At 35.7% G+C, this 13,014-nt stretch overlaps 3 protein-coding genes and 1 long non-coding RNA gene across 5 annotated transcripts; 3 read left to right on the top strand and 1 right to left on the bottom strand.

Annotated features, from left to right (window-relative positions):
• Positions 1 to 81: 81 nt before the first annotated feature.
• Positions 82 to 2,017, top strand: LOC128678775 (uncharacterized). Its single transcript, XM_053760566.2, has 3 exons — positions 82 to 489; positions 830 to 949; positions 1,226 to 2,017. Exons 1-3 carry the CDS (start codon positions 220 to 222, stop codon positions 1,532 to 1,534), a joined length of 699 nt encoding a protein of 232 aa, XP_053616541.1. The 5' UTR covers positions 82 to 219; the 3' UTR covers positions 1,535 to 2,017.
• A 375-nt stretch (positions 2,018 to 2,392) lies between these two features.
• On the top strand, positions 2,393 to 5,032 carry LOC128678774 (uncharacterized protein). Of its 2 annotated transcripts, none has more exons than XM_053760565.2 (6): positions 2,393 to 2,504; positions 2,941 to 3,070; positions 3,240 to 3,390; positions 3,935 to 4,037; positions 4,283 to 4,586; positions 4,915 to 5,032. In XM_053760565.2, the coding sequence occupies exons 1-6, from the start codon at positions 2,478 to 2,480 to the stop codon at positions 5,025 to 5,027; spliced, it is 828 nt and encodes a 275-aa protein (XP_053616540.1). In that variant the 5' UTR covers positions 2,393 to 2,477; the 3' UTR covers positions 5,028 to 5,032. The 2 variants fall into 2 exon arrangements, with proteins under 2 accessions (XP_053616540.1, XP_053616539.1); XM_053760564.2 differs by having other exon boundaries at positions 2,425 to 2,699.
• A 36-nt stretch (positions 5,033 to 5,068) lies between these two features.
• On the bottom strand, positions 5,069 to 6,422 carry LOC128678776 (uncharacterized). Its single transcript, XR_008405682.2, has 3 exons — positions 6,289 to 6,422; positions 6,003 to 6,194; positions 5,069 to 5,176 (listed from the first exon to the last, which is right to left on the bottom strand). It is a non-coding gene; the product is annotated as an uncharacterized LOC128678776 (long non-coding RNA).
• A 3,146-nt stretch (positions 6,423 to 9,568) lies between these two features.
• Positions 9,569 to 11,308, top strand: LOC128678772 (lipase 3-like). The gene has a single exon (XM_053760562.2). The coding sequence runs from the start codon at positions 9,571 to 9,573 to the stop codon at positions 11,185 to 11,187; it is 1,617 nt and encodes a 538-aa protein (XP_053616537.1). The 5' UTR covers positions 9,569 to 9,570; the 3' UTR covers positions 11,188 to 11,308.
• The last annotated feature ends 1,706 nt before the right edge of the window (positions 11,309 to 13,014 follow it).

Below are 13,014 nucleotides of genomic sequence, written 5' to 3'. Positions count from 1 at the left end.
ATATGTAGTATTCCTTGGCTTTTAATTTGAACAATAATAAATTCATAAATGTCAATGTCATAACAGACAGAACTGTCATACTGGCAAAATTCAATGAAAACCTAGTAACTAGGTACTGGTATAAGATACCTACAATGAAATTTAAACAAATCAAAACAAACAACAAGAGCGTATTTGTTCGCGAACTTAAATAAAATTATACCTAAGTATCTAATAAAAATGTTGTCCGATTTTGCCAAAGAGAAAGTATTCTGGACCAGAAAAATGAATTTAAACTTAGTAAAGTTCATTGAAAGCAAACCAAATATATGGAATCCAAAACATCCCAAGTACACTTCGATGAAATGCAAAGACCAGACATACGCAGAATTTGCCGCAAAGTACGGAAATGAATTTACAGGACAAGCGGTCAAAGACAGATGGACAAACATCAGGTCTACCTATGCTAATTATTTGAGGAAATTGAAGACAAGTCGAGCTAAAGGAGAGGTTATTACAATAAATTAACTTTTGACCGGGAATCCCCAAAACTGCCCACCTACAATAAATACCTCGATAAATCGTGTTTTTTAGTTTGTTTTTGGACCTCATAGTCTTTAGACTCTTAGGTAATTATAATCATCACACGGGCCATGTGAAATGGTAATCACACATTCTCTGGACACTAATGAAACGTTACGCGGCGCGTTCAAAATAGAAACGTCAAATCTAGCAGGCAATAGCTAATAACACACAGCCTCCAGGACAGGAGGATGTTTTTATTTATATTCCATGATTCTTAGCCCTGACAACAAACTAACTGAAAATGTGTACAAACTTTTGATTTCAGGAATATAAAATAAACTGGCACTTATGGAATGCCTGCCACTTCTTGATGAAGGTTCATAGAAGAATGAAAGGAGTTTCATCATTAACAGAAATGCAAATGGAAGATACAAAAGAGCAATCGGTAAGTAATTGCACCTCTACTATTTTTTTAAATAATAATAAAATCCATTATTTCAGGTAATAACATAAACAGTATAAAAACCTAATACAACACCAGTGACACATTATAATTCTAACATCATATCAAATATAAATACTTAACAACTAACTTACACGTAACATCACAGACTTCCTCAGAACCTCCAAACACAACTCCCTGTGGCCAGAATTCCTCCTTCCCAAACAACATTTTTTGTTTGATTTTAGTGTAATATTATAAACAACTTTATTTCACCAGGAAGTTTCTTCAGAACAAGAAGAGAAAAGTAGTCAAGATGAAATAGAAGATGATTCAACTGATGTACAAACAGTTACATGTCAAAGTATAGTAAATAACTTGATTACAGTTATGAAGGATGTTCAAAATGATGCATTTGGACTTGGACACACAAAACACGGACAGGTAGGAAGGGCTGTGGCAAGAAAACTTGCACAAATGAACTCCTATGATGCTGGAAAAGCTTCTCAAAGAATTATTGAAATTTTACTGCTTTATGATGAAAATAATCCACAAAACCCAAATAACATTAAATCAGAATGTATGTAATATATTTTAATGTAATATAACTAAGAAAAACTTATATAACATTATGATTGTTTTCATTTATAGAGTTTGACGACCTCAGTGACGCAGTGGTAAAGTTCTTGCCACTGAACCAAAAGGTCCTGGGTTTGATCCCCGGTTGGTTCATGATGGAAAGTGATCTTTTTCTGATTGGCCCAGGTCTTGGATGTTTATCTATATATGTATTTGTTATAAAATATAGTATCGTTGAGTTAGTATCCCATAACACAAGTCTCGAACTTACTTTGGGGCTATCTCAATCTGTGTGATTTGTCCTAATATATTTATTTATTTATAGTCAGAAGATTTGATTACCACTTTCTAAATTTATATATGATTTGATGATACTTATCATATTTTTAAAACTACAAATATATTAGTCAATATTCAAACTATTTAATATGAAAAACAATAATTTGTCGATGAAATAAACTTAAATTATTTTTCTCTACAAGAAATTCACTATGGTTCACAATGTTGCTATTTGTAAATTTTGTATTTACATAATTAATACATACAATTACTTGCTGCTAAGAAACCCTTCGTGGCAAGACCGACTCGCACTAGTTTTCAAGTAGAACGTTAAATCACAGATATAAAAACACGTTCAATATATACCTAGTATTATGTGCCAGCTAAAAATGATCGCTGTGGCTTCTGCTACAGCAACATGTTCCTTCTGCAATAGCGACTGACCTAGTAGCCTTTCCGACAAAAACTTACCTACCTATAAAGAAAGGTACTAAATGTTAATTTGAAGTGGAGTGGTATGTTGATGTATTTTTTTGTCGAAAAAACATTTTCGTTATTTTTCTCTACCATTGCCTAAGTTCATAAAAGAAAGAAAATGTCATCATCATATCAATCACAATCAAATCATAAACAACGTCATGCCGGTTATCTTGCTTGATAATTCTAATCATCCATGAAAATCATCCTCGATATCTTTATGGTAAATCTAAAGTTTACTTAAATGTACAAGTTAAGCGATTTTAGCACTACGAAGGACCCTTCAGAGTCCGGAAACGTTACTTTCATTGAAATTTTAACTCGAATATGGCGCGATATTCATGAACAAAGTGACGTATTTCGATACAAAATAAATAAAATCCAGGAAAAAGTTATCGATGGAAATTATTTATTACATGTAGGTAATTATTTGAACTGAACTTAAAACCTTTCAATTTGGTTACACATTAGTATAAGCAGTTTTTGTGGTAACCACGTAAGCAAAGATGCAACATCGTTCATGCGATAAGACGAGATCCAAACGTAGGTATCAAGAGTTTACTCACTTCTCTCACCACATAGATTACTTAACCACTTTTTGTTCCAACACTTAAATGATCATTAAACAATAACATACTTGTTGCTTATTTAAATTCCAGCTAAATCCTGACAGAAGTTCAAAACGGAGAACTCCTGAACAAATAGACAATATTGTTCAACCATTTGATGGAGAAAAATTTAATTTTACAAAGACATCTTCTCAAGAAATAATTTTCAAGTTATGTGAAGGTTAGCCACATTTTCGACGATACTTAATTATAAATTGTGACAAATGGTATATTATTACCAATGCCTAAAGGTGCAAGCAATGTACTCAAGAACTAAAAAAATATTGTGATGCAAGATGATCATACTTTTATATTATACTTTTTATATTATGTATTTTTTCTGTTCATAGATGGGGACACACATGTTCTATTTGTCAATGTAAGCCCGATATCTCGATATCATTCTTTGCTGTGCCCGTCATTAGAGAAATGTCTACCACAGGTTGTCACAGAAGACAGTCTGCTGCTGGTCTTGAAGATCATGTTTGTAGCTGCGCATCGGTGAGTGTAGGCAAGTAAAGATTTATTTATCAAATCAGATTCTATGATTGAAGACCTTGGGTTCTGATGATCAGTGGCTGAGAAACTTGGAAAATACTCAGATGAGAGAATTCTATTCGTGTAGGTAGGTAACAAATATCATTAAAATATTATTCAGTTAGGGATCCCAAAAATTTCCTCCTATGTAATAGATACCACAAGAAGTTATTTACCAAATGTTAGTCTAATCCCCCACAAAAAAATATTATTCAGTAAATGAATTTCAATATTTTAACTAAAAGTTCGATATTTTATTTTAGAAAGTGGAGGAAACATAGTGGGCAAGTGGACCCTGGGCTCCCTATGCTCACGGAAGAAACTGAGTAAACACTAAGATGAGAGAGATTTTATTTTATATTTGCAGCAGATGGCCTGGATCTTATCTGACACTGGTATCAGATTTTCAATGTGTAGAATATGGTTGGCTTGGCATCAGATATGTATGGTATTTAATAAACTTAAATTTAATATTTTTTAATTATGTTTTTCACACCATGTTTTCCAGAGACCTGAGGATTGGCTTCAACAGTCTGTGTGCCCTAGCTTCTGTGAATCACTTGCATTACCACTTGTTTTTGGAGAAGAATGACCTGCCTATAGAAACTGCTGTAAGTATATATTTGTCTTCATAAACCTGCTCTACAGTCAATATTAAGAAACTGATAGTCTCATCTAAGCTTTTTCCTGCCACCTCTGCTGCCAAAGAGTGTTAATGGGAATCCAGACCCACCTAGGTTCTCCACCCGGATGAAGCATGGGGACTTGTAAGGCCAAGGTTTATTATTAATATAGTAATATACCTCTGCCATGTCAAAATACAACATTACGTAATATCCTTCATTTTATTTTTCAGACCTGCAAACATTTGCACAAAAATGTATACTATCTTACAGATTATCCTATCCAGGGATTCTGTTTCGAAGTATCAGAGAGTAACGCATCAACAATCGCACGAGAATCCTACAACATAATGGCATATTTCTTGAAGAACTCAATAGCTCATAACATATTTATAACAAGAGGAATGAGTGTCTCTGGTTCTCTGGAAGAGGCAGTGAGGATCATAGTCTGGCCAAGAAAAACCAGTGCTGGAGCTAAACAGCTGGCAGCATTCAATGTTGCCGTCTGTGAAATGAGTGGATGGTTTCCTGTTTTTAGTGAGTTACAAATTATTTATTACATGACTACCCGGCCCTAAATGATGATGTACCCTAGAATATATTATCATTTGGGGCCTAGGTGTTGTCATGTGTCTTTGTGACGACATTGTTAAATCAGTAGGGCAGCTTATATAGGTATTTTGGAAAGTGAGAATTTTGTGAATTGCTAATCAGATATGGGACACGTATACCGAAACGCCTTGTAATAAGAGTGTTTTGAAAGGTGATCACAAAAACATTGTTTTTGTAAAATTTATTTATTTCCGAATCTTCTGTATGCCTTTATCATAATTGTGATATATTAATTCATTATTCTAATTTCTAGGTGAATTCGATTATGAAACCTTGGGAAGGGAAAATCTGGAAGCAGAACTGATAAAATGGAGAATAGATGATTTTGGAAGATTATGTGATGAAATAAAACAAATTATTATATAAAGTTACATACTTTTATTTCGTTGAGTCATCAGCTAGTCACCAGTTAATGGTATAGTTTAGACCCAGACCCAAAAGAGTGGAATAGTGGACGAGGTGGTAATGAAAATACATCATTGGAACAATGGCCTTGGACATCCCTGTAGTACCTACTGAATTTCCCAATTATCTCTTAATTGCCTGTAATCATCTTGTCCTAAGATATAATACTACTAAGTTTGTGATGATGTATGTTTGTTACTCTTTCACACAAAATCTACTGGACAGATTGTTATGAAATTTGGTACATGGGTAATATTTACATGGAATACAGGGTGCTTTTTATCCTGAAATTCCCACGGAAACGAAGTCTTGGGCGTCAAAATCATTGGATGCTTGCCTAACAAACTAGTGTGAGAGATCAATGGGAATGGGCCATAAGACTACATACTCATATCCTAGTATGGCATATGATTACTGTTCCTTGCGAAGCTCTGGAACAGAATATTTTTTCAGTTCTGTGCTGGTGGCAGGGTGCACCTATGAGTAGGACTTAACAGCTCATTTCCACACCACCCAAGAGGTAGAGCACTTGGTGCGCTTTTTTTATAGTGGTTTCCCCAGTAGGCCTAGTCCACTCTCTCACTCACATCCTGAATAAAGCATATCGAAAATGCTGTTCTAGAATTTCGTATAGTGGAACGATACTTTTTGCAGCAAAGCCAAGCATAGGCCTTTCCAATTCAAAGAAAAATAAGTCCTTAATTTATTTTTAGGTATTAACTAATTTATACATTCTAGGAACCTAGACTTAGCGAAGTTAGTCGCAGTAGTCCTTCTATCAATCGTTAACAATGTAGGTAGATACGAATAGGTACCTATAAATAATTTTAATTATGTCAAAAACAAAGGTTCCTGGAAGGTCGCTGAAAAAAAAGGCGAACAAAGATAAACTGATATTATCAGTTACTCTTCATTCAACTGGAGACCCTTTTATACCTTAACCGCATTTTATGGTGTGGAAAATCCCTGCCTGATCATGCTGACTTCCACTGTTTTATTCCGACGGATTGGGTAGGCAGTATTCATGTTGCCTGAAGAACAAACGCGTAGTTTTCAATCTTCAAATTATTATCCAAGGAAACTTCTAGAATGCATTCGTCGTCCATTTTGTTTTGTGACACGTTTTGCCTGTTGACATTACAAAATCGTAATTAAAACAGTACCTAGGTTCGTATCTCACAAAAAATTCAGAGACCTATGAAAACAAAGTGAAATAACTTACCTACTCTTCATAAATGTAATGAAAATGAAACGACGTTTTCGACTAACAGCAACACACATGCAGAATGGAATCTGCAAAATGATGAAAATAAAGTGAATGAATGATTTAGGAATCGATCGACAGTACGAAATAATATTTTTTTTCTGTTCGGTTGGTGGTTCAATGAATGAACTATTGCAAAAATGTTTGTCAGTTCGTCTGGCAACACCGTGCCGTCAGAGACTTCACGTATCTTGCGTAATTGCGTGGAATTTAAATAATTGCGTATTGCATATTTTTTTCGAACTTTTAATACATACAAATTATTGTTCCTATCATTAAACAAATAGAAAATAGTTTGTCCCTATTCTTTACTAGCAGTCCGTCTCGGATTCACTCAGGTAAAAAATTATACACCTAAATCTTCCTCAGGAATCATCTATCTATTGGTGAAAATCGTATGAAAATCCGTGCAGTAGTTTTTGAGTTTATTGCGAACAGACAGACAGATACGGTAGAGGTTTTTTTTGGTTTTATATTATATAAGAATGTAAGGATAAGGATAGATGAAATAAATATATTCTATTAATGTAATAACTGAGTCCGCTGGAATGTTATTCCGCTAGATGATTCTCCGACTTAAATAAATGTGAGGAAACATATCATTATCGGTTATTTTCATAGGTTATTTTATTCCTCTTGTCCCAGTTGTCTCCAATGCTTTGCCATTTACAAAAATTTGCTTGCAGGGAGGTAAATGGGCTACTTTATAATGAACAGTTTATTGCACCTTTCATTCGTACATTCAATATTTCCGGTTCCAATATTTTCGGTACAAATAGTGAGAAAAGATCACACCACACTACCGCCATCTGTTACGTTTTGTTATGCCGGCTATACAATATCGCCGAACTCAGACACATGCCGACACGAATGCGTCATTTGAATGAGAGCTTTTATTTATTGACATAGGCATTTTTCTTCAGACAGAGTCACGGGCAAAGGTATTATTGGTGTAATCATTGGCCCATAGTAAACTGACGTCACTCTGCAATAAGCTCTTGTAGGACATTCGTTTGTTATGCTTTGCTATTGTTGTCCTAGTCGTTACTATGTTTGTATTAGTGTTTGATAATGATAATGCATCACTAGGCGTCATAAAAATCATAACAGTTGTTTGTTTGTAATGTAATACAGATTCAGATTTCGGTCGTAACTTTGTGTTGCCATCATGCTTATGTAATAGGTGGTTCGCAGGAACGTTCTGCGAAGGTCTCCGTAAATTTTATTGAGGAAGGAATCGTGTCCAAAATCAATCATTCATAAAATTTACATTACTACAGTACAGAGTAATTAATGTAAAGTCATATAGTAAAACTCATTCTTGTCTTCGTTAAAATTTTAAAAATTGTAATGATAGCGCGACCGTAGCGGTCGAAACGCTCTGCGAATCACCAGAGTCATTCGTCGGCTCTTTATGATCTGGCTATTGAATTCTGGCCATAATGCGATTTGACCAACGATACTTGGCCACGTGAAAAGTTTCGTGCAGTGCTACTGAATGCACCATCTGATAAGCATATCATAATAATGTTTCGTTATCAAATCTAAACTTGTGTAAGTACCTACAACATGTCAGCTCAATCGGATAAAGAAATCTGTTTTTAGAAAATTTTAATGTAGCAAAATTCCATCAAAAATAGCCCTCCCTACCCCATAATATATTTATATTGAGATTTAAAAAAAATTTTGTAAAAAGACAGAAAGTGGCTAGAAAGTGATGATGGTCGGAAGTTTGATTTGATTCTTAATCTTTCTCATTCATTGTGGGGGTCCAAGGTTCGAATCCTACTCGTGCCACATGATTTTGTTAGGTATATCTGACTTGTGTATAAGTTTTGGTTGACAACCACCACGCGTACGGTGAAGGAAAACATCGTGAGGAATCCTGAACACCGGTTGACAGTTTATGTTCATCAGTGTATGCGTCTGCTTGCCGCGTTTGCGTTTGTGGGTGGTCGTAAAAGTCATGCCAGATGCCTTTAGGCGACTGAGACACTGAGAATACGAGTTATTAATAGTTAGTTAGGTATAGGTTATAACCTAATTAGTTTTGCCACACGCCTCCGGGTATAGGGAAACATACCGCTCATAAGGAACCGTGTATTCTGGTTTAATGAATGTTATCGTATCATCTTGTGTGTTTATGGAAGAAATTCATTAGCTTTATTTACCAAGATAGTTTTTGGGTTTGTTTGATTTTATGTTACGACCCTCAATAATGAAGATGACGAAATGAGCATGGAATTAGTAGGTACCTATGTACCTACAGGGTGAATTTCACGAGCGTTTCATTGAACGCCACCGTGTGCTGTCAATAGTGTTTATTAAATTGTACTATACACAGTAATCAATTTCATTATCTTATTTTATAAATAGATAAAGTACTGGTACTTACAATGTTAATTTTATAAATGTTTAATTTTTAAAAAATCTTTATTAAAAAAAAAAGTGCGACACTAATGAAACGCTACACGCCGCGTTCAAACAGTCGTGAAATTCACCCAAACGTCCCGTTTTTGGCGGGACGTCCCGATTTTTACTGTACCGCGCGGGAAAGCTCTGCCCCGCTTTTTTGATTTTACATAGGTAGTCCACATTTACAGTCAGAAACAACAAAATACGAGATCGCGAAACTTTTGCACAAAGGTTAATATATATAAAGTAGCTTACTTAATTTAAATTTTCAATAAAATTTAGCTATCTAGTTAACTACTGTTTTATATAAAAATATTGAAATAACCATTTATCTAATATTTACATAGTTTTCTATATAAATATGTGCTCTTGACGAAATTATCCTGCTTTTTTAAATAAAATAGCACACTGCTGCAACCGAGATAAGATGAGAAAAAGATAAGCAGAGGTAAATTTATTTATGAGCCAGTTAAATCGCAGCAATACCAAGGCAGGTATTGATTTTTTTCACAGTTGAGGCAACGCATCTCGTTCTAAAACAAACGTTAGTAAAGACTTCTGAAAAGAGGAAGTGAGCGAATTTCTTATTGTCTGGCTATGCAAGTTTTTTTATATCTATAGGAAGGTATCAACGTTCTTTGGTAGGCATAAAGTAGATAGGTACTTATCAAGCGGACGTATGTATATCACTTTGAGTTGACTCTGACATGAATCACAGTAACCTTTGTTATCACAAGTTTGTAAATCACTTTTGTGATACAGTTATTACATTAGTCATGTTCCCCCTTGACCTGTTCTAATGGGATAAATGAAACTTATGCATCGATGTGTACTTCAGTCTGTAACGCGAACCGAGCGGGAGCGCGCGTCTGCATATTCAATATGAAGACCGCACTTGTTTTGTTTACTGTTGTCATAATATCACAATGCTGCGAATCGCGGTGGCTGCCACAAGACCTCATCGAAACTGTCTTTAACAAAACATCGCAAATATCCAACTATGTCAAACAGAAAGGAAGAAGTATCAGGCACTTTTACGACGAAAATATACGCCGGCCGGTAACATATTTAGTTGGAAATGATAAAAACGATAAAAAATATATTTCACGAAATGGAGACAGCACTGAGGACTTTAAAAATTACATCGATAAAGCCCAAGCCAATCAAGAACAGGTGTTCGATGCCATCGCACCTAAGAACCCAAAAGTCAAATGTATAGCTGATAATCCCGCAATACATATGACCACACCCCAACTTTTGGCCCTTTATGGATATGTAGCAGAATCTCACACGGTCGTCACTGAAGATGGTTACATATTAACTATTCATAGGATACCATTCTCGAAAAATTCCAAAGTAGGTGTTCCTCGTAAAACTGTGTTACTTCACCATGGCCTGTTAGGTAGCTCTGCTGATTGGATACTGCCTGGACCGGAGAAAGGACTCGGGTTCATACTATCAGAAGCTGGGTATGATGTTTGGATGGCAAATGTCAGGGGAAACACGTATTCCCGAGCGCACATATCGAAAAACGTGGACACGTTCGCCTTTTGGAATTTTACTTTTCACGAAGTGAGTCAACACGATCTGCCTGCAGTTATTGATTATATTATGGAGATCAAAGGCTGGGATGTGAAAATAAATTATATCGGCCATTCAATGGGAACAACCGTGTTATTTGCATTATTATCAACTAAAACACAATATAACAAAGTTTTGAGAGCGGGTTTCGCCCTAGCACCCGTGGCCTACATGACAGACATAAAAAGCCCGATAAGACTACTGGCTAGATACAGTGATAACCTGGAGTTTTTGTTAAAGTTGCTCGGAGCGAACGAGTTTTTGCCACAAAACGCTGTGCTTAGATGGCTGTCGAAACACGCATGCGAAATAAACCATTACGAAGAAGTGATATGTGAAAACTCCTTATTTGTTTTATGTGGTCATGACGCGAGTCAGTTTAATAAAACATTATTGCCGATAATTTTAGGGCATGTTCCAGCCGGGGCTTCTACAAAGACTCTGGTTCATTATGCCCAGGAGATCAAAAGCGGTGGCCGGTTCCAGCAGTTCGATTATGGTCCCGAGGGAAACTTTAAGGAGTATGGTAACAATGTTCCCCCTGAGTACCCAGTGCATAAAATAACGTTGCCAATTGCGCTGTTAAGCGCTGAAAATGATTGGCTAGCCAGTGACGAAGATGTGACGAATTTGTATGTGCATCTGACCAACCCTATTGAGCACTATGTCGTGCCATTAAAACAATTCAACCACATTGACTTCCTGTGGGCCATCGACGCTAATAAGTATGTTTACTCCAAGCTGTTAGAACTGCTGGAAGAAGGCGTCAGCAAAGTTGACTTTAATCCAAAAGTAGACACAAATGAATTGAATGACGACAATGAAGTTGATCAGACCTTTATGATCCCATTAAATACGTAATTGTTTAAAAAAGTCCAAAAATTGTCTGCCATAACTAGGTATGTTAACTTTATTATAAGTTCCTAAGTTGTATTTAATCTAGGTACTTACTTACTTTTAAAATAAGTAATTATAAACAATAGGTACTTCGTTTTATTTTATTCGTTCCTAACTACAGTGTTTTTTTTGTACAATGAGGTTATTATCTACTAAGCGTAGGTAGGTATAGGTACGCTTAGCTTTGCAGTTCCAACTATTTTTAATTTAAGAAACAAAGAGAAACGACCTACGAAAACTTTGGTAAATATATAAAATAACTTGCGAACAGCGACTCGAACTCATGCATAAGCTTTTAATAAGTTTGTATACTTATATGCGAAAGTTATTGACGATTTACCTATTTTCTGGACGGATAATTATAAAATTTTGTAGGTACACGAGTAGAATATAACCTGGAATAGCACATAGGGTACATTTTATCCCTAAATTCTCACGGGAGCGAAGCCCTGGGGCGTAGCTAGTTAAGTATAATCTTGAAGCTACTTATAGGTTTAACTGTTGGGAGTTTAGGGACCCATCACTCTAAGGGATCATTGTTAGGTACTAAGGGTAGGTATATCGCAACAGGTAAAGGACCCAAACTATCCCTCTATTATTACAGTACCTAATGCAAAAAAGCTAGTCAAACCTCAACAGCACATCAACCTACACAAATTCAATGCAAACTCGCCGCTATTAACGCGCTATAAGGTTCATGCAAGATACTTGATGTCCTGTTGAATATACTACTGGGTTTATTGTTAACCGTGGAATAGATAGCTAACATCATTATAAACGTTTATTTTATAAGTTTTCTCGTCGATTTAAAAAAGAAATTCTGAAAAAGTAATAAGAAATAGTATTTATGTAGGTAGGTACTTACATCTTTTATCCCTTATAGATTTTGATCCATTGATGTAGGAAACCAGGTAGATATATAAGCAAATCGATTTTTATCTAAAACTAGCTTTTGCCCGCGGCTTCGCCCGCGTTAATTTCATAGCAAAATCTCAGTAATTTTTTTATCACGTACTCTGTAAGACTGGTAAACATATATTCAAATTATCATTTTTTCTCAACTTCAGTTCAATTTCCAGATTCCCGTGTCTCGTCCCGCAAACTTGTCCAATACCACTTCCTGCTATGTAACCTAAAGTTGATATCCCGTACCGTTTCCCACACATTGTGCCATCATGTTTCTTGCAATGTGTTCCGTCCTGTTTCCCACTACGTGTCTCCCGCTTTCTGCAACGCGTGCCGTCCCATTTTCCATGATGTTTTGTGTCCCGGTTTTTTTTTTACCACAAACGTAAATTAAACATTTTTTGTATTTACTATTACTGTTATTTACTACAAAAAGTAAGTGTACCAATTTTCAGCTTTTTATCTTGAAAATTGTATTAAGTCCCATACAATCTTTCACCCCCCTTTTGAAGGGGTTGAAGGTTAATTTTCAGAAAAATATGAGACACGTAACTTTGTTGTAAGCAACCAAAATCCAAATTTTCAAGTCACTAACTTCAACGGTGTAGAACTTTCATATTTACAGTTTTTCACTTTCACCCCCTTCGGAGTAGAATTTCCAAAAATCCTCTCTTAGTGTTCACCTACATGCCAAATTTTAGTTTCCCGCCCGGCAGTTCAGGGTGTACGTTGTCTGTCAGTCAGTCAGTCAGTCACTCACTCACTCAGTAACGGAAGAGTTTTATACTGATATATTGATACATACTGCGCACACAATGCGCCCACTTCTGTTACTACTACCCAAAGGCTGGCTGGAAGAGATTGCGCTTAGCAATAGGCCCACCA

The sequence above is a fragment of the Plodia interpunctella genome, chromosome 20 (assembly GCF_027563975.2).
Source record: "Plodia interpunctella isolate USDA-ARS_2022_Savannah chromosome 20, ilPloInte3.2, whole genome shotgun sequence".
Taxonomy (NCBI): Eukaryota; Metazoa; Arthropoda; class Insecta; order Lepidoptera; family Pyralidae; genus Plodia; species Plodia interpunctella.
Note: the sequence above shows the minus strand (reverse complement) of the source record. Positions and strands in the feature narration are given on the sequence as shown.

Excerpts from the sequence above, each read along its gene's own strand:
- LOC128678775 (XM_053760566.2), top strand. The coding sequence starts at position 220 with ATGTTGTCCGATTTTGCCAAAGAGAAAGTATTCTGGACCAGAAAAATG. Across the intron at positions 490-829 it reads CAAGTCGAGCTAAAGGAGAG|GAATATAAAATAAACTGGCA; the intron begins GTTATTACAATA and ends TTTTGATTTCAG. Across the intron at positions 950-1,225 it reads AAGATACAAAAGAGCAATCG|GAAGTTTCTTCAGAACAAGA; the intron begins GTAAGTAATTGC and ends TTATTTCACCAG.
- LOC128678774 (XM_053760564.2), top strand. The coding sequence starts at position 2,526 with ATGTACAAGTTAAGCGATTTTAGCACTACGAAGGACCCTTCAGAGTCC. Across the intron at positions 3,391-3,934 it reads ATGTTTGTAGCTGCGCATCG|AGACCTGAGGATTGGCTTCA; the intron begins GTGAGTGTAGGC and ends CATGTTTTCCAG. Across the intron at positions 4,038-4,282 it reads ACCTGCCTATAGAAACTGCT|ACCTGCAAACATTTGCACAA; the intron begins GTAAGTATATAT and ends TTTATTTTTCAG.
- LOC128678772 (XM_053760562.2), top strand. The coding sequence starts at position 9,571 with ATGTGTACTTCAGTCTGTAACGCGAACCGAGCGGGAGCGCGCGTCTGC.